This window comes from Microcebus murinus, chromosome 30 (genome assembly GCF_040939455.1).
Source record: "Microcebus murinus isolate Inina chromosome 30, M.murinus_Inina_mat1.0, whole genome shotgun sequence".
NCBI classification, from domain to species: Eukaryota; Metazoa; Chordata; class Mammalia; order Primates; family Cheirogaleidae; genus Microcebus; species Microcebus murinus.
Window position 1 is genome coordinate 254498 of NC_134133.1, and position 24214 is coordinate 278711.

Here is a 24214-nt window from a genome sequence, read left to right on the forward strand (position 1 = left end):
CAATCACTAATAAATGGTGACTATTTCAGTATAAAAATACACAAATAACTCAGAAGCAATGCAGTAAAGGAAAAATGAAAATTGCCCATAAGCACGAAACTAATTCAACTCTCACTGATTAATGAAAATTTTAAAATAAACAATGTCTGGGCACAGTGGCTCATGCCTATAATCCCAGCACTTTGGGAGGCAGAGGTGGGAGAATTGCTTGAAGCTAGGAGTTTGAGACTAGGCTGGGCAACAATGTAAGACCCCATTTTAAAAAATTTTTTTGTTTAAATTAGCTAGGTGTGGTGGTGTGCACATGTAAGTTCCGGCTGCTTGGGAGGCTGAGGCAGGAAGATCTCTTGAGCTCAGGAGTTCAAGGTTACAGGGAGCTATGATTGTGCCACTGCACTCCAGCCTGGGCAACAGAGCAAGACCCTGTCTCTAAAAAAATAAAATTGAAATAAGCAACAGGGAGAGATCACTCTCGGTTAACAAATTGTCAAAAATGGTAAAGGTCAGGAAGGGCGTGCTAAAACCAACACTCAGGTACCTTTGGTGGAATGCAAGCTAGTATGATCTTTCTAGAAGGCAGTCTGGCCCAAGGAGAGAATTAGATAGGTGTGAAAATGTGTAACACAGAAGTTTAACTTGAGGTTTTTAAAATAATATATATAAAAACTACTTGGCTCACGTCTGTAATCCTAGTACTCTGGGAGGCCGAGGCGGGAGGATCGCTCGAGGTCAGGAGTTCGAAATCAGCCTGAGCAAGAGCGAGACCCCCGTCTCTACTATAAATATAGAAAGAAATTAACTAAAAATATATAGAAAAAATTAGTCGGGCATGGTGGCGCATGCCTGTAGTGCCAGCTACTTGGGAGGCTGAGGGCAGAGGATCACCTGGACCCAGGAGTTTGAGGTTGCTGTGAGTGAGGCTGACGCCACAGCACTCTAGCCCGGGCAATAGAGTGAGACTCTGTTTTGAAAAAAAAAAAAGAAAAATATATATATATATACACACACACATATATATATATATATATATAAACTACAAACAACGTGAGTGTCCATCTCTAAGGCTGGTTTACTAAGGATTCCTCTGTGGACTTCCCAATACGGGAGGTAGGCCTACATATAAATAAGTGAATTATGAATAAAATAAGTACGTTATAGGCAACATGGAACAACAATGGTATCACCAGCTAGTCTACATCGTGTTACTTTTGGAAAGATTCAAACCAAGGAATGTCCCATGAAAGGGAAGTCCTTTTCTGGAAATGACCTTTTATGAGCCTCAGGTTGGTTTTTTGGTCTTGGAAAAGTTTGCCCTGCATTGCGTGGTTTCTCCTCTATCAGAGACCACATCTATTAAAACATGCTCCTGACTTAAGTTAGTTGGAAGGCAGATAGATGGCGGAGACTCCCACAGGCCAAGCTGATCGGATCTTGTTTATGTCTTTTTTTTTTTTTTTTTTTTTTGAGACAGAGTCTCGCTTTGTTGCCCAGGCTACAGTGAGTGCCGTGGCATCAGCCTAGCTCACAGCAACCTCAAACTCCTGGGCTCAAGCGATCCTCCTGCCTCAGCCTCACGAGTAGCTGGGACTACAGGCATGCGCCACCATGCCCGGCTAATTTTTTCTATTATATATTAGTTGGCCAATTAATTTTTCTATTTATAGTAGAGACGGGGTCTCGCTCTTGCTCAGGTTGGTTTCGAACTCCTGAACTCAAACGATCCTCCCGCCTCGGCCTCCCAGAGAGCTAGGATTACAGGCGTGAGCCACCGCGCCCGGCCTATGTCTTTTTTTTTTATAAGACATTGGAGAGCCATTTCTTGAGGTTCAGATTTGCAGAGGTCTCTTGGAAGCAGGGAAGACGAGAGCTAGTGGAATTGATGAGGGCGGTAAGTCAGAGTGTGTGGGCCCAGAGAAAGCAAATGTTCGCTGGGGTGGACAGGAGAGGAGCAAGCTGAGAGAGGTTGCTAGGACAGAAGGAACAAGGGTTTAGGGACTCGATTGGGGTGTGGGCGACAGGCGGGCGAGGTACAGGGTAGGCTGCCAATCAAAAGCCTAGTGAAGTCAGCTAGACAGAGCCGGCGTGGAGTTCTTCAGTCCTCATCTCTGTGAATGAAGCCCCTCGAGTCCCAGGCCCTGGGATCTGCCCTGCGTCCACGCGGGTCTCCCCAGTCCGCCTCCACGGAGGCGTTTTTACCTGTGTCTTCTAGGTAGTTCGTCACCTTAAATTCTCTCCATTAATCACCTCAGTGAGAATTTATCTTCCTTTTTTTTTTTTAAGACAGAGTCTCACTCTGTTGCCCCAGGCTAGAGTGAGTGCCGTGGCGTCAGCCTCGCTTGCAGCAACCTCCATCCTGGGCTCAAGCGATCCTCCTGCCTCAGCCTCCCGAGTAGCTGGGACTACAGGCACGTGACACCACACCTGGCTAATTTTTTTTTCTGTTTGTAGTTGCCCAGATAATTTTTTTCTAATTTTAGTAGAGACGGGGTCTCCCTCTTGCTCAGGCTGGTTTCAAACTCCTGAGCTCAACTGATCCTCACGCCTCGGCCTCCCAGAGTGCCGGGATCACAGGTGTGAGCCACCTCGCCCGGCCTATCTTCTGTTTTTTTTTTTTTTTAATTGCCAGTTACTGAGCTGGCCTGCACTGTATTTCTGCTGCAGCCTTAGAAGGAAGGGAAGCCCCCCAGGAACTTAGTGTTTCACGAGGGCCACCTTAGGGCCACGGATCACCTTATCAGCACTCGTCTGATCTTAGTTCCAGGACTTTGGTGGCTCAAGGCTGAGGGGAAGCATGGGTGGGGGTGGGGGACAGGGCAAGTGACCAGCGGGGGTGGGGTGCAGGGTGGCGTACCAGTCCTCAGGCTGGTGTGGAAGAACAAAAGAGCCACCTGGGGGCGGCTGGGAGGGAAGGGCGTGGTTGTAGGGGTGAGGGAGGTAGGGCACTGGTGGAGGAGGCGTTGTGTAGGAGTAGGGGCAGGCAGGGGACTCGGGTAAGAAACCAGAGAAGGCGGCAGGAGCCAGATGGGCCAGTGGCTGGAGCAAAGACCGCTCGTGCTTCCTCTGCTTGGCTCTGCGGTTCTGGAACCAGACCTGGGGAAGGGGGAGAAGAGCCGCGTCAGACCCAGGTCTCAAAGAGGCCGCGGCAGCACCCCTCTCCTCCAAGGACAGGAGGTACAGGTGCAGGGGCGAGCCTCTCCCAGAGTGCCTCGGGCTCGGCTGAGCCCCATCTTCCCGCAAAGTGACACCCACACCCTCACTCCCAACCCACCACTACGTTTGTCCGGTTTCTGCAACACTGAGTAAGTAAGAAAAGGTCAACTTGCGGCCGGGCGCGGTGGCTCACGCCTGTAATCCTAGCTCTCTGGGAGGCCGAGGTGGGAGGATCGCTCGAGATCAGGAGTTTGAGACCAGCCTGAGCAAGAGCGAGACCCCCGTCTCTACTACAAATAGAAAGAAATTAATTGGCCAACTAATATATATATATATATATATATAGAAAAAATTAGCCGGGCGTGGTGGCGCATGCCTGTAGTCCCAGCTACTCGGGAGGCTGAGGCAGGAGGATCGCTTGAGCCCAGGAATTTGAGGTTGCTGTGAGGCTGATGCCACGGCACTCACTCTAGCCTAGGCAACAAAAGCGAGACTCTGTCTCAAAAAAAAAAAGTCAACTTGCAAAAAGAAAGAGATAAATAATGATAAATGATGACATTTTTCCCCCTCCCCAGAGAATGGGAAATTTCCCCGTAGCGTTAGGTTTAGAAATTAAGACTTCGGATACATTTAACTATTGTAGAGAAGCTTGGATTTTTAGAGTAGGGTTTTATTTTACTCAAGGCTGTTTTAACTCTGTGGCTAGGACCAGGGGCAGCAGGCTGGTTGAGTTTCAAGGCTATGGTTAGGGACAAGGTTAGGTATGTCTGTGAACAGTTAGCACTGAATTTCTGCTGGAATGCATGTCACTATTTCTTTTTTTTTTGAGATGGAGTCTCACTCTGTTGCCCGGGCTAGAGTGAGTGCCGTGGCGTCAGCCTCGCTCACAGCAACCTCCAACTCCTGGGCTCAAGTCATCCTCCTGCCTCAGCCTCCCGAGTAGCTGGGACTCCAGGCATGTGCCACCATGCCCGGCTTAGTTTTTTTCTATATATATTTAGTTGGCCAATTAATTTCTTTCTATTTTTAGTAGACATCGGGTTTCGCTCTTGCTCAGGCTGGTCTCAAACTCCCGACCTCGAGCGATCCTCCCGCCTCGGCCTCCCAGAGTGCTGGGAGTACAGGCGTGAGCCACCGCGCCCGGCCTAAATGCACATCGCTACTAAAAGCTTGGGGTCGGCGCTGAAATCCAAGTTAGAGCTTGGGTTGAACTCAGATGATATCCGTGATGCAGAGGAGGTTATGTGGAGCTTAGATGAGGCTTGTATCCTGGCAAGGATTCAGGTCAGGGTCTAACGTCTGACGCTACATGACAGTGCACCCGCAGCCAGTCAGGCCCCCCTGGCACCAAAGAAGCCTGCGTTGCTTTCCAAGGGAAGGAGGGACGCCGGGGCATCACCTGGATTCTGGCCTCGCTGAGGCCGGTGTCCTGGGCGAGCCCCTCCCGTGCCCAGATGTCGGGGTACTGGTTCCTCCCGAAGGCGGACTCCAGCTGCTCCAGCTGCCCGGGGCTGAAGTTGGTGCGGTGGCGGCGGGAGGGCTGCCGGCCCCTCTGGGCTCCCTGCGGGCAGAGCCTCGGCCTCCTGCAGGGCTGAGCAGCAGTGGCTGGGGAGGGAGGAAGGGAGAAGTGGAAGGAGTCGCTTCCAGGGCTCACCAGGAACCCCCGCCAGGCACCCCCAGCACTCGCAACCCTTGTTTCTGCACCTTGCTCAGCCGCCCCCTGCACCCCTGTGTCCCCTCTGAGCCCCCAACACCAGGCTGTGCTGCCACAAGCACAGACAGCCTCAGACTCCTTCCCGTCCCGGGCACTCATCACGCCCACCTGGCAACCCCACCGAGTGCCCGCTGTCTGCTGCATGCACCTGCAGACACCTGCCCCTCCGGGTGCCCTCCACCTCTCAGCTCGCCCTGGGCTCCGGGGTCTGCACCCACCCACCCCGGCAACCAGGGAAGAGCCCCGTTTCCCGTGCCCTCTGTTAGGGTGTGCGTTCGCCTTGCGCCTCCCATCCTCCTGCACCCTCACCTGGGAAGACGGAGCATTCCTCCTCTTCTGCCCTGACACACCCTCCCCTCGCTTGCTCTCCATTCTCTCCCCTAACCCTGCCTGGCCCTGGCCGCCGGGCTGCTGCGGGAACCTGAGCTCGTGGGAAAGGCTGGTCTTTCCCTCCCCGCAGGCTCAGTAAGCCCCCCGCACTAATTAGTCTGAGAGCCCGCGGAGGGAGAGGACAGGGAGGGCAGAGGAGACACCTGGAAGGCTCAGCACACTGAGAAAGGAGATGTCTGGGGCTGAGGCAGCATCCCCATGGGGACCGGAGGGCGTGGCGCCCAGCGGGGCTCACCGTGCACTGTGGGGGCGCCTCCACGGAGCCCCAAAGCCCTGGCCCCCTGCTCCCTCCGCCGAGAAGGCAGTGCCCTGGGCTGAGGAGCTTGGGGGGGTCAGGAGTGAGGGGACAGACACCAGCTGTGACCCTGGCCCTCCCGTGGTGACAATGGGTCCTACCGCCCCGCCCTTGGTGAGGTTCCCACCGTTCTAGCATGCTAGGATTTAACGTCTAACCTTCCTCAAGGCACAGCATTGCCCCGGAGCCTAGGCACTGAGCCGCACTCCCCTCCCCTCGGGCTGCCTGCCCGAGGCCCGACTGCAGCCCAGGGACACACTCACCCAGCCCAGGGACACACTCACCCGCCATCGTCCTGGAGGGCAGAGTCCCGGCCGCCAGGCAGGTCTCGGGCGAGAGGCTGGTGCAAACTGGCCCCTTTTCTGGCTTTCCCTGCTGACTCCTCCCTTCCGCTTCCATGGCTAGCGACAGGCACCAAAGACGTCCGGGGTGCCCTGTCCCTGACTCTGATGCCAGGTCGGTCTCTCTACTTCTGCCGTCTCACCTCTGTCTGTGCACCAGCCTGGCTCCGATGTGTGTGTAGACACAGGCAGGTGTCCCCTGTCTTCCCACCGCCTCTCCTTGTTTTCCGCCTGTCTCCTAACCGCCCATTCCTTAGCGTGAGCGCCGTCCCATCCTCTGTCTGGGCCTCACCTGTGTCTCTGTTTCTGTCTCTACTCTTCTCCGCCCCTTCTCTCCACCCGTCTTTCCCCCCGAGTCTTGGAGGAGCGGCCTCCTCCTCCTCGCCCCCGTGGGCCCCTCCAATCATTCCCCGGTCCCCGGAGCCCCCTTGCTCAGGGGAGGATCACAAGCCGGATGAGGGAAGGTGTTCTGTCAGAGGGTCCGGGGACCAGGGCCAAGAGCTCGTGTTCCCAGAGGACCAGGCTCTTTTGTCCTGTTAAATCCCTTCCCAGGAGCGGGCAGGGGAAGGAAGAAAAAGTGCATTCCTTCCAAGACCCCCTCCTTAGAACCCCACGGTGCGGAGGGAGGGGGTGGCCAGGAGCAGGACCTGCCCAGCATCTCAGCATGGGATGACGCCCAAGGACCTGTTTCCAGAAAACCAAAACCCAAAAAGTCACAAGTGCATGTTGTTCCTTCCCAGACATCCTGATATATCGGACTATACCAGCCACCCTGCAGGACAACCTAAACCCAACTGTAGAATGATTCTCCAGTACCCTCTGGTTTCCTCCCTCACAAACATCACCTCTTCCTTCACCCGGAAACCCCCGAACAGCATGATCTTCCGAGGTCACTCGGACCTTCAGAAAACCGTGCCCAGCAAGAGCGTCTGAATCCCAGGGGCATCCTGACTCCCCACCTACCCCGGGCTTCAGGACTCAGAATGAGACTGTGATTTGCATGATGTCCCAACATGCTAATTCTTCAAGGACAACCTGACCCCACAGTACTCTGCCTCTCGAGGTTCCTTAGACCCGGGAAGTACATTCTGACACGCCCAGCACACCCTGACCCTTTAAGGACACCCCCGACAGCTCAGGACCTTAGGGCCTTCCAGGGCACCCTGAAACCTAGGGATACTCCTGCACCCAGAACACTTCAAGCTCTCAGGACATGCTCACCTGATGGGGACATGCTAACCCTCTTGGAACACACTGTGCCCATAGGACAGTCTGATCCCCAAGGTCACGCCAACCCCGCCACACACATCCTTTGCTTTTCCTTTGTTCCTTTCCTCTTCTTTTCTTTTCTTTCTTTTTTAGGCAGAGTCTCACTTTGTTGCCCAGGCTAGAGTGAGTGCCGTGGCGTCAGCCTCACTCACAGCAACCTCAATCTCCTGGGCTCAAGGGATCCTCCTGCCTCAGCCTCCCGAGTAGCTGGGATTACAGGCACGCACCACCATGCCTGGCTAATTTTTATATATATATTTTTTAGTTGGTCAATTAATTTCTTTCTATTTTTAGTAGAGACGGGGTCTCACTCTTGCTCAGGGTGGTCTCGAACTCCTGACCTCGAGCAATCCGCCCGCCTCGGCCTCCCAGAGTGCTAGGATTACAGGCGTGAGCCACCGCGCCCGGCCTCTTTTCTTTTTTAACATGGGATCTCACTCTCTTGCCCAGGCTGGAGTGTGGTGGCATGATCATGACTCAGCAACCTCCAACTCTTGGGCTCAAGCGATCCTCCTGCCTCAGCCTCCCCAGTAGCTGGGACTACAGGCATGTGCCACCACCCCCAACACCATACACATCCTTTAAAAATACTCAGACAATTCAAGCAGGAAAAATCATAATCTTTTATGGTCTTTTTTTTTTTTTAGACAGTCTCACTCTGTTGCCCAGGTGAGAGTGCCGTGGCGTCAGCCTAGCTCACAGCAACCTCAAACTCCTGGGTTCAAGCGATCCTCCTGCCTCAGCCTCCCTAGTAGCTGGGACTACAGGTGAACACCATGCCTGGCTAATTTTTCCTGTATATTTTTAATTGTCCAGCTAATTTCTTTCTATTTTGAGTAGAGAAGGGATCTCGCTCTTGCTCACGCTGATCTTGAACTGAACTCAAATGATCCTCCCTCCTCAACCTCCCAGAGTGCTAGGATTACAGGTGTGAGCCACCGTGCCCGGCCTTCCTTTATGGTCTTGATGCTTACAATGTGGTTCACGGATCAGCGGCCGTGGCACCTGGCAGCTTGTTAGAAATGCAGAATCCTGGGCCCCACCTTCATCCTCCTGAATTGGAATCTGCATTATAGCAAGCTCCCCAGGAGAACTGAGTGCATGTTTATCTTGGGCAGCCTAGGCTGCTATAACAAAGTACTGTACTCTGGGTGGCTTAAACAATAGACATTTATTTCTCATGGTTCTGGAGGCTGGGAAGTCCAAGATCACAGGGATGGCCTGTTTGCCTCCCTGGGGAGGGCTCTCTTCCTGGCTTGCAGATGGGCACCTCCTCGTTGTGTCTTCACCTGGCAGAAAAAGAACCAGCTCTGGACTCTCTGCCTCTTCTTATAAGGACACTAATCCCATCCTGGGGCCTCATGCTTATAACCTCATCTAAACCTAATTACCTCTCAAAGGCCCCACCTCCAAATGCCATCACACTGGGGGTTAGGGCTTCAACATATGCATTTTTTTTTTTTTTTAGACAGAGTCTCACTCTTTTCCCGGGTGAGAGTGCCATGACCAGCCTGAGCAAGAGTGAGACCCCATCTCTACTATAAATAGAAAGAAATTAATTGGCCAACTAATATATATATAGAAAAAATTAGCCGGGCATGGTGGTGCATGCCTGTAGTCCCAGCAGCTCGGGAGGCTGAGGCAGGAGGATGGCTTGAGCCCAGGAGTTGGAGGTTGCTGTAAGAGAGGCTGATGCCACGGCACTCTAGCCCAGGCAACGGAGTGAGACTCTGTCTCAAAAAAACAAATAATACTTTTAATTCTCTTTATTTGAAACAGTCCTGCTCTGTCACCCAGGCTGGATTGTAGTGGTGCCATCATAGCTCACCGCAGCCTCAAACTTCTGGGCTCTAGTGATCCTCCAGAATTCTGGGAGGATACAAACATTCATTCCATAACCACAGTAAAGGTGAGAAATACTGCTTCAAGACAACAATCCTTGCTCTTCTACCTCAGGATATCCTGTGACCTCCTAGAGGTCTCTGGACCCAATGGCAGCCCTAAGCTAGCAGGACCCAGTAGCATCCATTCAGTTGGGATCCATAGGGGAGCTGCCTCAGATGCCCTGGCTCTGCAAGAGAACTCTGTCCATCCCTCCAGGGAAGTGAGATTGTTCTAGGACGCTCTGACATTGCAAAGAAACTAGCCCGGGCTGGGCGCGGTGGCTCACGCCTGTAATCCCAGCACTCTGGGAGGCCGAGGCGGGCGGATTGCTCAAGGTCAGGAGTTCGAAACCAGCCTGAGCAAGAGCGAGACTCCGTCTCTACTAAAAATAGGAATTAATTGGCCAACTAAAAACATAGAAAAAATTAGCCGGGCATGGTGGCGCATGCCTGTAGTCCCAGCTACTCGGGAGGCTGAGGCAGGAGGATAGCTTGAGCCCAGGAGTTGGAGGTTGCTGTGAGCGAGGCTGATGCCACGGCACTCTAGCCCGGGCAACAGAGTGAGACTCTGGCCCAAATAAAAATAATACTGTTAATTCTCTTTATTTGAAGCAGTCTTGCTCTGTCACCCGGGCTGGATTGTAGTGGTGCCATCATAGTTCACTGCAGCCTCAAACTTCTGGGCTCAAGTGATCCTCCTGCTTCAGCCTCCCAAGTCATTGAGAGTATAAGTGTGAGCCGTTGAGCCCAGCCACACAAGGTGATCATTCTAACCCTCCAGAAATCGGCCTCAGAAGGGAACCATTCCTTACAAGACCTCCTATGTAAAATACATAATATCCCCTGGACTGTCAAATATCTTGACTTCTTTGAGACTCTCACCCCACCTACCGTACTCCACCCCTCCATAACCCTCTGATTCCTGAAAGTACTCTGATTGTACAAGGATATATTGACACTGTACTCCATGACGGGTCCGTTCAAATCTATCCAAACTCTCAAGGACTACCTGATCTCTGGAAAACTTTGCTCTCCTTAGCACATACGATTTTCATGCATTCAGATAACGAAGGGATGTGCTGACCTCCTTGAACATATTGATAGCTCTGCACTTCCACAACATCCAGGGGTCTCTGAATCATCCAGCAAGAGCAACCTCCAAAGCACCCCAACTCTGTGAAAACAATTTGATTTTCCAGGATGCTCTTACCTTGGAGTTACTGATGTTGGACACTTTGAAAGTGTTGTGACATGTTAAAAACACCTGTAGACCCAGAACGCCTGCCTCCGGTGACACTGTGTCTCTGCAATATCCCCGCCTTCCCAAGATGCTCCAAGTCTCCCAGCCTCTCCGACTTTCACCTTTCAGGCTCATCTGATCCTGTATGGTCCTTTTGGATCCTCTAAACACCCAGTTCCCCCAGGGCACTCTGACCATTTTTTTTTTTTTTTTGAGACAGAGTCTGGCTTTGTTGCCTAGGCTTTGTTGCCGTGGCATCAGCCTAGCTCACAGCAACCTCCAACTCCTGGGCTCAAGCAATCCTTCTACCTCAGCCTCCCAAGTAGCTGGGATTACAGGCATGCGCCACCATGCCCGGCTAATTTTTTCTATATATATTAGTTGGCCAATTAATTTCTTTCTATTTATAGTAGAGACGGGGTCTCACTCTTGCTCAGGCTGGTTTTGAACTCCTGACCTCGAGCGATCCGCCCGCCTCGGCCTCCCAGAGAGCTAGGATGACAGGCGTGAGCCACCGCGCCCGGCCCACTCTGACCATTTTAAACATCCTAATCCTACAAGACACTTGGAACCTACATGGGCATGCTTATCATCCCGAGGCAAAGTGAACCCACAGGGTACCAATCTGACCACATGAGGACCCCCTGAAACCCCAGTGAATCGGGTCTCTGTAAAGACACGTTGATTCCCCTGGACAACATCAAACCTTGTTTACTCTGAGCATATGAACATCCTGCCTTCTAGGTTACTTGACCCTAGAGGGTAATCTTAATGTCCCAAGGTACTCTGGCTCACAGGGCGGGCTAGCCTCCCAAAGACACTTAGACCTTCTAGTATTTCTGACACTTTTTAAAGTCCGCCCAGTGTTCTACCAGACGGAAACACCACCATTTACTTACTACTCTCCTATCAGCAGCCATATAAATTGCTGACATAATTTCGCTATTAAAACAATGCTAATTTTGCTAAAACAATGCTCTTGTATTATTCCTGGATAGAGCTGCAGCCCATTCTACTATGGGAAGTATCCCAAGAATGGAAAAAAATAAGCACCACATGGACTCACCAGAAAATTGGTTTCACTGATCAACACCTAAGTGCACATACAGGAATAGCATTTATCAGGTGTCGGGCAGGTGAGGGGGGAGGAGGGGACGGGTGTATACGCACATAATGAGTGAGATGTGCACCGTCTGGGGGATGGACACGCTTGAAGCTCTGATTTCGAGGGGGGTGGGGTGGGGCAAGGGCAATATATGTAACCTAAACATTTGTATCCCCATAATATGCTGAAATAAAAAGAATCATATTTCTGTTATGATTTTTAATGGTGAAAATTTGGTACTGAGAGAGGCATCCCCTATACCTTTTAGCACCACTGCAAAGGCCAAGAAGCATGATTGAGAATAGTCAGGCTGTGGGTGAAATGACCAGGAATGGAGAATGAAGTATGTAAATCTCAGCTTCATAGGAACCTTTTAAATACTGCTTTTCTGACTAAAATTGATGTTTACCTGGTCTTTGAATGTTAATGCCTGATTCACTATGTCATTGCCCAAGTCAGTTTTCCCCTTACCCCATCAACAGTATGTTTTCTTGCATATACTGGTGTGCTACCATATAAAGGAAAAATATTGGAGATATTCTATATTTTAGATATAGGTTTATGTATTGTTGGAGGTGTTTTTATTGTGCTGTTTTGGACAAAATAAATAATTCTCTGTTGAGGCTACATTCTTAACCCAAGTAAGATTGTTTACAAAATTCCATATGACAGCGATACATTGTACTTGTTCCAAAATATTTTTTAGACATTGTTAAGTTTATTAAAAGCAGTTACTATAGTTTTTACACAATGTAAGCAATAATGTCAAAGATGAGAAGAAGCTATAAAGTGATCACCTTACAACTCATAAATCTGTTTTGGGAAAATTGCTGAAACTATTGAAAAACTAAAAACCTTAAATTAATGAATATCACCTTTTCTGCTGCTAAAAATATGAAACTTTTTGATTTATAACTTCAGACTTGGGTATACTTTTTATATAGTGCCATTAAAACATCTCTGATCTTGATCTTAAAAAAAAAATCATAAAAAATGAAATATAAATATGTTGAAACCCTAAACTAAAAAAAAAAAAATGAAATATAAGAAAATGTGTGCAAAGTATGCTGAAAGCTACAAAATATTTTTGAAAAAAAGAGAAAGAAGTCCTAAATCAATGGAAAGATGTATAATGTTTATGGATTGCAAGAATTAATATTGGTAAGAAGTCGACTGCTTGGTAAGCAGTTATCAATTAATATTGGTAAGAAGTCAAAATGATGAGTAGACTTATCACAAGTTAAATCAAAACACTTGAAGAGGCTGGGCGCAGTGGCTACAGCCGCTTCTGGAGGCTAGAAGTGCAAGGTCAAGGTTCTGGCCCATTCTGTTTCTGGCAAGGGCTGTCCCCCTTTGGCTTGGGGTTGGCTGCCGAAATTTCCGCTGTGTCCTCAGGTGGCCTTTCCTTGTGCCTGCCCCAACAGAGAGAAGAGAGTGAGCTCTGGCGTCTCTTCTTATAAGGACACTAATTCTGCTGGGTCAGGTCCACACCCTCATGGCCTCATTTAACCTTAATTATAAAGAGCTCCAGCTCCAGATACAGCCGCCCCGGGAGTCAGGGCTTCAACATACGAATTGTAGGGGATACAAACATTCAGTCCACGGGACCCAGCGGTCAAACTCCTAGGCATCTAACCAAGCAAAATAAAAAGTTATGTTTACAAAACCCTGTATGCAAATGGTCGTAGCAATTTTATTCATAATCCATCAACCTGGGAACAGCTCAAATCTCCTTGAACAAGCGGATGGATGGATGAACAAATGGTGGTTCAACAAAACAACTAAATACTACTGGGCGATAAAAATGAGCAGAGCACACTGGTGACACCCACGCTAGTGACCAGTGATTGCTAGAGGCTGGGGTTTGGATAGGGGCTAACTACAAAGGGTTAACTACAAAGGGGCCCCAGGGAAATTTTTTTGGGGGGTGATTGAGCTGTTTGATATATATATGTATTTTTTTACTTTTAAAAAAATGGTTCTATTTTAGGTGCAACTAATGGACAGATGTTCTACCCATAAACTCTACTTTGAAAAAACAATTAGGAGCTTTTATACAGAAAATTCACACCAAAAAAAAATTTTAAAAGGCACTCTGGGATTCCTCTGCTTTTAGATCACTGCTGAGCTAGAAAAACAAAGCTTGTTGTCCCAGGAATCATAAGTTGGGACTGAGTATTCTCCAAGGTGGAAATTATACAGTGCCGTTTCAGGCAAAGATTATTCAGCTTTCATCCTCAACATCCATAGTTAAACCAGGCCAAAACAGTTCAGTGTGCTTAGGGTTCACAAGATGAGGCCAGTATGCTCTTCTTGTAAGGCGCTAATAACTCAAAACAGGCAATACTGATCCAAATAAAAGATAGCATTTGAAGCTGATAGCCGCAAATTGTTAGTTCCTTGTTGTTACTCCCCTTCCATAACATTAATAAAGACCATTTTACTGCGAAGAAAATTTTATTTTACTTATCGCTAGCCAGAATTTTTTTTTTTTTTTTTTTTTTTTTTTTGAGACAGAGTCTCACTTTATTGCCCAGGCTAGAGTGAGTGCCGTGGAGTCAGCCTAGCTCACAGCAACCTCAAACTCCTGGCTCAAGCAATCCTGCTGCCTCAGCCTCCCAAGTAGCTGGGACTACAGGCATTCACCACCATGCCCGGCTAATTTTTTGTATATATATATATTAGTTGGCCAATTAATTTCTTTCTATTTATAGTAGAGACGGGGTCTCGCTCCTGCTCAGGCTGGTTTCGAACTTCTGACCTCGAGCAATCCGCCCGCCTCGGCCTCCCAGAGAGCTAGGATTACAGGCGTGAGCCACCGCGCCCGGCCAAGCCAGAATTTTTGTCCCAAGTTATATATGAATGCCGTCTAGTGCCATTATCCAAATCGCATCACCGTTCTGTCCACAATTCACTTCTGTATTTACAAACGGAATTTCCACAATTTCCATAAGCAGATCTGTCAGTGAGGGCTTAACACTGAGATGCAATCTAACATCCATACCCCCTGATGTTTTGCAGACAGCAAAACATGTAGGAAATACATTTTTAATCACCTTTCATTTGAGTGACGTTGTGTGAAAACTAAACCAATAACTTAGAAGTTCTAGTCTCCAATGGACACTTTCGAATGTACATATAGAAATGGTTACGGTGAGATTTTCAAGAAGCATCTTCCGTGTCCCCATCCCGTTGTAATTGCTGTGCCATCTTCTCTTCCAGCTGCTTGCCTTTACCTGCCAGGGGTGCTCGGATTAGATGGATGTCTTGTTGGACCTCTCTGATGTCCTGAACTTTCTGTAGCTCTTTATTTTTCTTCAAATCCGTCCAGTATAAACGTGGCTTGGCGTTTCTGTTTGATCTCTTCAACTCTCTTCATTGCATCGATAGTTTCATTGCATGGCTCTCTCTGGTATTTGACAGGTTCATTTCTACGTTTTTCAAATTCCAAATGAATTGTCCGCTGTAAGCTCTTTACCGGTTGCTTTCCGGAAGGCTTTTTAGTCCACCTGACCTTACGAGGATTGCACTTCTTTTCGAAGTTTTTGTGACGTTTGTATTTACAAAATCTGAACACCTTGCAATCGTTGCAGACACACATTATACCGTGGCCAGGGTAGATTGGCCCCGACAGAAACAACACTTCTCCACACGCCTGGTCCCCACCGGCCAAACGCCAAGCTTGAGAGAAGTGGCATCGTTTGATATCTTGACTGATGGACTTCACAATACTGGGCGTGTGCGTCAAAGCTCATAGAAGGGCCGGGCGCGGTGGCTCACGCCTGTCATCCCAGCACTCTGGGAGGCCGAGGCGGGAGGATTGCTCGAGGTCAGGAGTTCGAAACCAGCCTGAGCGAGACCCCGTCTCTACCATAAAAAAAATAGAAAGAAATTAATTGGCCAACTAATATATATAATATAAAAATCAGCCGGGCATGGTGGCTCGTGCCTGTAGTCCCAGCTACTCGGGAGGCTGAGGCAGGAGGATCGCTTGAGCCCAGGAGTCTGAGGTTGCTGTGAGCGAGGCTGACGCCACGGCACTCACTCTAGCCTAGGCGACAAAGCAAGACTCTGTCTCAAAAAAAAAAAAAAGAGCTCATAGAAAAATGCCAGCCAAAACGCACGGGCTTCACTGCACACAAAGTCTACTTCAAGTTTTAAAGATCTAACAAAAACTATGTTTTTTTTTTTTTTATATTATCATTGTTGGGTTCTAATTTTATAATTTTATGACCAGAGAATGTGATCTATAAAGTCTATATTTCAGGGAATTTTTAAGGGTTTTATTACAATCAATAAGATTAGATTTATTACAATCAATAAGATTACAATCAACAAGATTAGATTAATACAATCAATATTGATTATTACAATCAATAATATTCCTGGAGTTTAAGAGATGTACGTTTATATTGTGTCATAAGTAAGACACAGTGATGTGTATATGTGTGTTATTATATATGTGCCTATTTGTTTATTTGCTTGAAAGTCTTAGATCATACTTTTTTTTTTTTTTTTGAGACAGAGTCTCTCTTTGTTGCCCAGGCTAGAGTGAGTGCCGTGGCGTCAGCCTCGCTCACAGCAACCTCAAACTCCTGGGCTCGAGCGATCCTCCTGCCTCAGCCTCCCGAGTAGCTGGGACTACAGGCATGCACCACCATGCCCGGCTAATTTTTTATATATATATCAGTTGGCCAATTAATTTCTTTCTATTTATAGTAGAGACGGGGTCTCGCTCTTGCTCAGGCTGGTTTCGAACTCCTGACCTTGAGCAATCCGCCCGCCTCGGCCTCCCAAGAGCTAGGATTACAGGCGTGAGCCACCGCGCCCGGCCTTAGATCATACTTTTTGTTTCATGGTTCAAACCCCTCATCGTCACCATTGATTATGGACTACTAAGATGATTAAGCTGGAGAAATGGGTAACAAAGCATTCCAGTAAAAGCATAGATTTAGTAAAATTCTGCGTGTATTTCTAAGAGTTTTCACATTTCTGTTTAGGGATTCTTACATTTTCCATACAGTTTCTCAACTGCTAGAATGTTTTTGTCTGTGATACATCTCATCGTCATGAGGTATACCCCCTGCTCTATTCCTCTGTCGTTTTCCTAGACAGTGAAGAGGCTAAGAAAATGGAACTTGAGGCCGGGCGCGGCGGCTCACGCCTGCCATCCCAGCACTCTGGGAGGCCGAGGCGGGAGGATCGCTCGAGGTCAGGAGTTCGAAACCAGCCTGAGCAAGAGCGAGACCCCCCGTCTCTACTATAAATAGAAAGAAATTAATTGACCAATATATATAGAAAAAAAAATTAGCCGGGCATGGTGGCGCATGCCTGTAGTCCCAGCTACTCGGGAGGCTGAGGCAGGAGGATCGCTTGAGCCCAGGAGTCTGAGGTTGCTGTGAGCGAGGCTGACGCCACGGCACTCACTCTAGCCTGGGCAACAAGGTGAGACTGAGTCTCAGAAAGAAAGAAAGAAAGAAAGAAAGAAAGAAAGAAAGAAAGAAAGAAAGAAAGAAAGAAAGAAAGAAAGAAAGAAAGAAAGAAAGAAAGAAAGAAAGAAAGAAAGAAAATGGAACTTGAACGTCCAAGATTGTGCAGCAAGTATTTGCACAAGAGCTGAGTTTTTCCTACTCCAATTTTCTGTGCCCGGACAGAATGCAAACAACAAACACTTAGTATGTGTGTCTCTAATGAGGCCTTCTGAGGAATCAACCCTAGAGGCACCCAAACTTGGCAACTATTTCCGCCCTGATCCCCATGGAAATCCCAATGTCCAGGGATGGACGAACCTATTAATTTCCTCCCAATCATCCAAGCCTGGCCCCGGGGGAGCCACAGGGTCTCAGGCTGTCTGTCCTCCAGTGAGAACAGGTGCCTCAATCCCCAGCCCCAGCTGTGAAACTCCCACCGTCCAGGGTCCGGGGCCCGGTCTACAGAGATGGGGAGTCTGTGACAACATCAGACAGCCGCGGACTGCAGCCGGGTAAGCAGGGCTGGGGAAGCCGGTGGGGCACGGCCACCCCCGCCACAGAGAGACCCGCGTGGGCACGCGCTGTCGTGGCCCGATTACAGGACGGGGGTGACACAGAACACAAAATAACGACACAGACGCACACGGACATGACAATGACTCGAGTGACCAATGCACCGGTCGCTTTATTTTTATACTCCCCAAGACCCAAGGTTAGTTCCTTGTACATGAGCATCTGAGCATATCAGCCAATTCCAGAGTCGTATCAAAAGGGAAATAATTTCCCATGGCCTCAGACCTCAAAACGGCTACTAAAGTCAAGGTGCCGGACAGGGCTCAAAAGCGAAGGCCGAGATGAGATAGGCAACATAAAACAATGCAGCCGTTTGAAGTGCTTCCTGGTCTCAATCCCAGGCGGCGGCTCCTCCCTGGCCCCCACGGCTGTGCCTGTCTTAGGTCGCCCCCCACATGGGGAGTCTTACCCGTCATTGACTACCCACCATCAATCGGGGGCCGGTTCTTTGGGAGAGTTCTTCTCGTTCTTGTTCTCATGGCCTCCAGACTCGCACCCCGGGGGCCCTCCGTGTGGGAGTCGGGAGCATTTTGCTCACGTGCAACAACTCAGACCTCTTATCAAGTCATAGGGCAGCAACCACGTCTGAAGAAATAACGCCAGAATCAGCCCCCAACACCGCACGCATAGACCGACATTTGGGAAAAGAGACCCACTAAATCCCTTTGCGTTTAACCGCAATCGGAGTGGGCGGCGTCTCTTGGTCTGCCGTGTGCAGCCTTCTCCCCATCAGGACGTGCAACTCTGCAGGACGGGCCGGCAGGCGGCATGGTGGGGACAGGAGGGGGGCAGTGGGAAGGGAAGGAGGCAACGGGGCTCGTGGAGCAAGCATCAGTGACTGCAGACTCCTAAAAGCCTGGCCGGAAGCTCAGAGCCCAGAGCCACTCTTCCGCCACCCAGAGAGAGTCTCTCGGTCCCCCACCACCCTCTGCTCCCCCTCATCTCCACCTTTTCTCTTTTTCTTTCTTTTTTTTTTTTTGAGACAGAGTCTCCCTTTGTTGTCCAGGCTAGAGTGAGTGCCGTGGCATCAGCCTAGCTCCTGGGCTCGAGCGATCCTTCTGCCTCAGCCTCCCGAGTAGCTGGGACTACAGGCATGCGCCACCATGCCCGGCTAATTTTTTATATACATATCAGTTGGCCAATTAATTTCTTTCTATTTATAGTAGAGACGGGGTCTCGCTCTTGCTCAGGCTGGTTTCGAACTCCTGACCTTGAACAATCCGCCCGCCTTGGCCTCCCAGAGTGCTGGGATTACAGGCGTGAGCCACCACGCCCGGCCCATCTCCACCTTTTATACCACACGCTTCTCTGTGTCTGGCCACCTTGGCTGTGGCCACGCAAGGAAGGAGCCCCAAGGTAGGCTACTTGGGTGCCCCGCAGAGCCGTGCGGAAGGGGGCTGGCTGGGGCCGGGTCCATGGCCTGAGGAGCCTTGGTTTTAAGGTCCAGGAACACTCAATGGCGTAGATATGTCAGCTGTCTCTGCCACCGTCACTCGGGTCAGACTCACAAGCAGGACAGCAGACTTCAACATGGCTAAGTTACAGACACCAAGGCCGGGCGCGGCAGCTCATGCCTGCAATCCTAGCACTCTGGGAGGCCGAGGGCGGGCGGATCGCTCGAGGTCGGGAGTTCGAGACCAGCCTGGACAACAGTGAGACCCCGTCTCTACTAAAAATAGAAAGAAATTAATTGGGCAACTAAAAATATATAGAAAAAATTAGCCGGGCATGGTGGCGCATGCCTGTAGTCCCAGCTACTCGGGAGGAGGCTGAGGCAGGAGGATCGCTGGAGCCCAGGAGTTGGAGGCTGCTGTGAGCGAGGCTGACGCCACGGCACTCTACCCAGGTGACAGAGTGAGGTTCTGTCTCAAAAAAAAAAAAAAAAATTTACAGAAACTGAAAGTTCTTGCCAAGAGGGCTGGCAGGAGCGACCCCTCCCTCTAAGGAGGCCGGGCCTCTAAGGAGGCCCAGTGGCGAGTGTCCACTCAGAGTAAGAGGCATTTACAGTGTGACCCACGCACCGGGAACCTCAGTGTGTTGGGGACATAACAAACCAGGACATAACAGCGTTTGTTTTCTAGCGACTAATCTTCTCCTGGCAGCTTTCACTAAAAAAAAAAAAAAAAAAAAAAGTTCTGGCCAGATTCCAGCATTTTCAGCCTGAGACATTACAAACACCCCTCTCAGCCAGAGACACCCGAAAGCCGCAGGCTCTCCTGCCCCTGCATCCCGCCGTGCTTCTCGGCCGGAGGATGGGTGGTGAGGACGGGGGTTGAGGCTGGGGCACCTCTCTCCTTTCCTCTTTTTTTTTTTTATTTCGGCATATTATGGGGGTACAGATTTCAAGGTTTCAATAAATGCCCTTCCCCCCTCCCCCCACAAGTCTGAGTCTCCAGCATGACCATCCCCCAGATGGTGCACATCTCACTCATTATGTATGTCTATACCCGCCCCCCTCCCCCCTGCCCAATACCCTATTACTGTAGTACCTGTGTGTCCACTTAGGTGCTGCTCAGTTAATACCAGTTTGCTGGTGAGTCCATGTGGTGCTTGTTTTTCCATTCTTGGGATACTTCACTTAGTAGTATGGGTTCCAGCTCTAACCAGGAAAATATAAGATGTGCTAGATCACCGTTGTTTCTTAGAGCTGAATAGTACTCCATGGTGTACGTATACCACATTTTATTAATCCATTCTTGGATTGATGGGCACTTGGGCTGTTTCCACAGCCTTGCAATTATGAATTGTGCTGCTATAAACATTCGAGTGCGGGTGTCTTTTTTGTAGAGTGTCATTGGATCTTTTGGGTAGATGCCCAGCAATGGGATTGCTGGATCCAATGGTAGATTCACTTGTATCGCTTTGAGGTATCTCCATATTGCTTTCCACGGAGGTTGAACTAGTTTGCAGTCCCACCAGCAGTGTAGGAGTGTTCCTCTCACTCCGCAACCACGCCAGCATCTATTGTTTGGAGATTTTTTGATAAAGGCCATTCTCACTGGGGTTAAGTGATAGCTCATTGTGGTTTTGATTTGCATTCCCCTGATGATTCGATCCTTTCCTCCTCCTCTCCTGAGCTGCAAGGAGAAGGAGGGGGGTCCGGGAGGCGCCTGCTGCCCTTGCTGCCCGGCTTGTCTGGCTGTCCCCGGCTGCCGGGGCAGGAACACAGACGGGCTCGTGTCCGAGGACTCCCGGGAGGGCTGTCGCTGGCCCCCGCCCGGGAGAGCCCCTCGCGCATGGAGAGTGAGCTGCAGGGGGCAGCGCCTCACTGCGGCTTCCCTGTCCTCACAGGTGTCACTCCTGCCAGGTGCATTGCCCGGGGACAGCCAGCTCACGCCCTTGTCGCGCCCTGGCACGCACACAGGGGCCCCTCTGTCACCCCACCCTCAGCTCCCTCTGCTTTGCTCAGGGAAAACCAGGTTTGGCCAAGAAGCCCATTAGCAGCCCGGGCGCGGCGGCTCACGCCTGTCATCCCAGCACTCTGGGAGGCCGAGGCGGGAGGATCGCTCCAGGTCAGGAGTTAGAGACCAGCCTGAGCAAGAGCGAGACCCCGTCTCTACTATAAATACAAAGAAATTAATTGGCCAACTAATGTATGTAGAAAAAATGAGCCGGGCGTGGTGGCGCATGCCTGTAGTCCCAGCTACTCGGGAGGCCGAGGCAGGAGGATCGCTTGAGCCCAGGAGTTGGAGGTTGCTGTGAGCGAGGCTGACGCCACGGCACTCACTCTAGCCTGGGCGACAAAGCGAGACTCTGTCTCAAAAAAAAGTCCATTAGCTCAAGGGACATCTTTCAAGGCAGAGAACCAAATGACGGTCTCCCCATCCTGCAAGCATCCCCGGTCTCTGCAGAGCCGGGGGGTGGCGGGGGCAGGAAGCCTCTCTCCTCTCCCCGCGGGGTATGACAGGAGGCCCGGCCTCTCCTCACGACCGACAGCTGCTCTCTCGTGTCTCCGTCCCCTCCACAGACTCACCTGAGGACGGGAGACGGCGTGGTGTCGCCCCAGTGGTCGGGGCATCCAGCAGACGCTGACAGCAAGGGGGTGACATCCACGCCAGCAGCTCGCGAGTTGTGGAGTTTGGGTACTGACAGCCAATTTTCCGCAGTTTATGCACCGCAGGAAGAGCCTATTGCATCTCGCTGGATGCTCCACCCCCGCCTTCTACTCCATCTCCAAGGCGGGGAGTTGAGGCCGGGCCGTGCACACCTGCTCCTCAGGGCGCAGGGACGGCGCTGCACGGACGCCGCCGTGTGTTGCCCTTGATGCCGAGCCCGACCCCAGATTCCACCTCCAACGCCAGTCAGCCTCTCCCGGGGACACCTTCCTTCCGTCACTCTGGACACAGCCTGGCCTGGTCTTGCCACCTGCAGCCTGTGCTATAAATTGTGGCAAGATGACTTCAGACCTTAGCAATTTGGCATGGGTTTTGCCGGTTAACTCTCGAGATGCTAGGACTCTCCCGCTGTCTCCACATGATCTACATCCTGCCACCTGTCTCTTAAAAGGACTGTTGATGCCGGGCGCGGTGGCTCACGCCTGTAATCCTAGCTCTCTGGGAGGCCGAGGCGGGCGGATTGCTCAAGGTCAGGAGTTCAAAACCAGCCTGAGCGAGACCCCGTCTCTACTATAAATAGAAAGAAATTAATTGGCCAACTAATATATATATAAAAATCAGCCGGGCATGGTGGCTCGTGCCTGTAGTCCCAGCTACTGGGGAGGCTGAGGCAGGAGGATCGCTTGAGCCCAGGAGTTGGAGGTTGCTGTGAGCGAGCCTGACGCCACGGCACTCACTCTAGCCTGGGCAACAGAGTGAGACTCTGTCTCAAAAAAAAAAAAAAAAAAAAAAAGTACTGTTGATACCACCTTCCGTCCGAGCAAGTGCAGAGGCCTGGGCATTTGCCCTCTCCAAAAATGCTGTCTCCTCTCTTGTCTGTATTCAAACGCTGTGAATTCTTTTTTTTTTTTTTTCCCTCCCCTAACCAACACTCCTTTAAACACTGTGACTTCTTTAAGGATTATTGCAATCACGATGTTTTGCAATAGTATTGATTTCTAAATGCTGGGATTTTCGTTTAGATATACCCCATGATTTTGTTCTCTGTAAATCTCTTCTTTCCCTCCTAAAAATAATACTGAGTCCTAACCCTAACCGATTTCCTTATTTTGGCTAGCGTAAGGGGAAAGAAGTCTCTTAGCAGACTCCTGAACCTAGAAACCTCATGAGCAAGCTGAGCTCAACAAGCCAACAAGGGGTGCTGAGGACAAACCGTCGGGGAGACCCTTCAAAGCCTACAAGTGGTAAAATCCTGGGGAAATGTAGGAGACCTAGATTGAATTTGAGGGAGTTGTATAAAATAGCACTTCATCAAGGTAAAAGAATTTATGACCTTGAACAAATTTCTAAATGTCTTTGCTTTTACCTTTTCCTTCTGCTAAAGGAAGCTCTTTATATCTACCTGGCAGATTTTTATTATGGATAAAATGATAAAATGCACCATCAAGCAAGAGCACAGTGCCTAGCACTAGGTTAATCAACAAATGGAGGCCGGGCGCGGTGGCTCACGCCTGTCATCCCAGCACTCTGGGAGGCCGAGGCGGGCGGATTGCTCATGGTCAGGAGTTCAAAACCAGCTTGAGCGAGACCCTGTCTCTACCAGAAAAACAGAAAGAAATTAATTGGCCAACTAATATATATAATATAAAAATCAGCCGGGCATGGTGGCGCATGCCTGTAGTCCCAGCTACTCGGGAGGCTGAGGCAGGAGGATCGCTTGAGCCCAGGAGTTGGAGGTTGCTGTGAGCGAGGCTGACGCCACAGCACTCACTCTAGCCTGGGCAAGAAAGCGAGACTCTGTCTCAAAAAAAAAACAAAAAAACAAAAAAAAAAAAACAAATGGTAGCTAATCAAAATCCCGGAAGTGAAACCAGGGAGGAATTTAAAGAAAGAGTTTTTTTTTTTTCTCTTTTAGGATTGCTAAATGTTAGGGATCATGTCGGTTGGGGAACATCACCTAATCTCTCTGAGTCTCTGATTCTTGTTCATCATTCATAGGGTCAAAAGAAAGAATGTATGTGAGGGTACTTTGTACATACTAGCTGTTTAGTCAATGTTAGCAAAGTATAAATTAAGCTGTATGCAATCAAACATAATCAAACATTATGAAAATGAACCAGCTACTGATGTCAGTAAAACCAAATCCATAGAATTATCTAATGTGAGTTAATCCTCAAACAAGACAAAAGCCATCCCATTAAATTTTGCTCAAATGATGACATATCATCACCGGTCTCGTGTACTTTTTTTTTTAATTTTTTTTTTTTTTGAGACAGCATCTCACTCTGTCGCCCAGGCTAGAGTGAGTGCCGTGGCGTCAGCCTCGCTCACAGCAACCTCAAACTCCTGGGCTCAAGCGATCCTCCTGCCTCAGCCTCCCGAGTAGCTGGGACTACAGGCATGCGCCACCATGCCCGGCTCATTTTTTCTATATACATTAGTTGGCCAGTTAATTTTTTTGTATTTATAGTAGAGACGGGGGTCTCGCTCTTGCTCAGGCTGGTTTTGAACTCCTGACCTGGAGCGATCCTCCCGCCTCGGCCTCCCAGAGTGCTGGGATGACAGGCGTGAGCCACCGCGCCCGGCCTCGTGTACTTTTATATTTGAAATGATATTGATAAATCTAAAATCTGGTGTCATTAAAAATTGCCATCTCTAAACAGTAGAGGGAGCCCAGTAAAATTAAATCTTCCTTCTAACCACATTTTTCTTCCCCCGGCCCCCAGAC

The 24214-nt window shown here is 49.8% G+C and overlaps 1 protein-coding gene and 1 pseudogene across 1 annotated transcript; both read right to left on the reverse strand.

Moving 5' to 3' along the window:
- Positions 1-2751: 2751 nt before the first annotated feature.
- On the reverse strand, positions 2752-5948 carry PROP1 (PROP paired-like homeobox 1). The gene is made up of 4 exons (XM_075998788.1): positions 5830-5948; positions 5751-5759; positions 4550-4733; positions 2752-3090 (listed from the first exon to the last, which is right to left on the reverse strand). The coding sequence occupies exons 1-4, from the start codon at positions 5946-5948 to the stop codon at positions 2752-2754; spliced, it is 651 nt and encodes a 216-aa protein (XP_075854903.1).
- Positions 5949-14350: 8402 nt separating this feature from the next.
- Positions 14351-17847, reverse strand: LOC142865597 (putative ribosome biogenesis protein RLP24 pseudogene; annotated as a pseudogene).
- Between the last annotated feature and the right edge of the window lie 6367 nt (positions 17848-24214).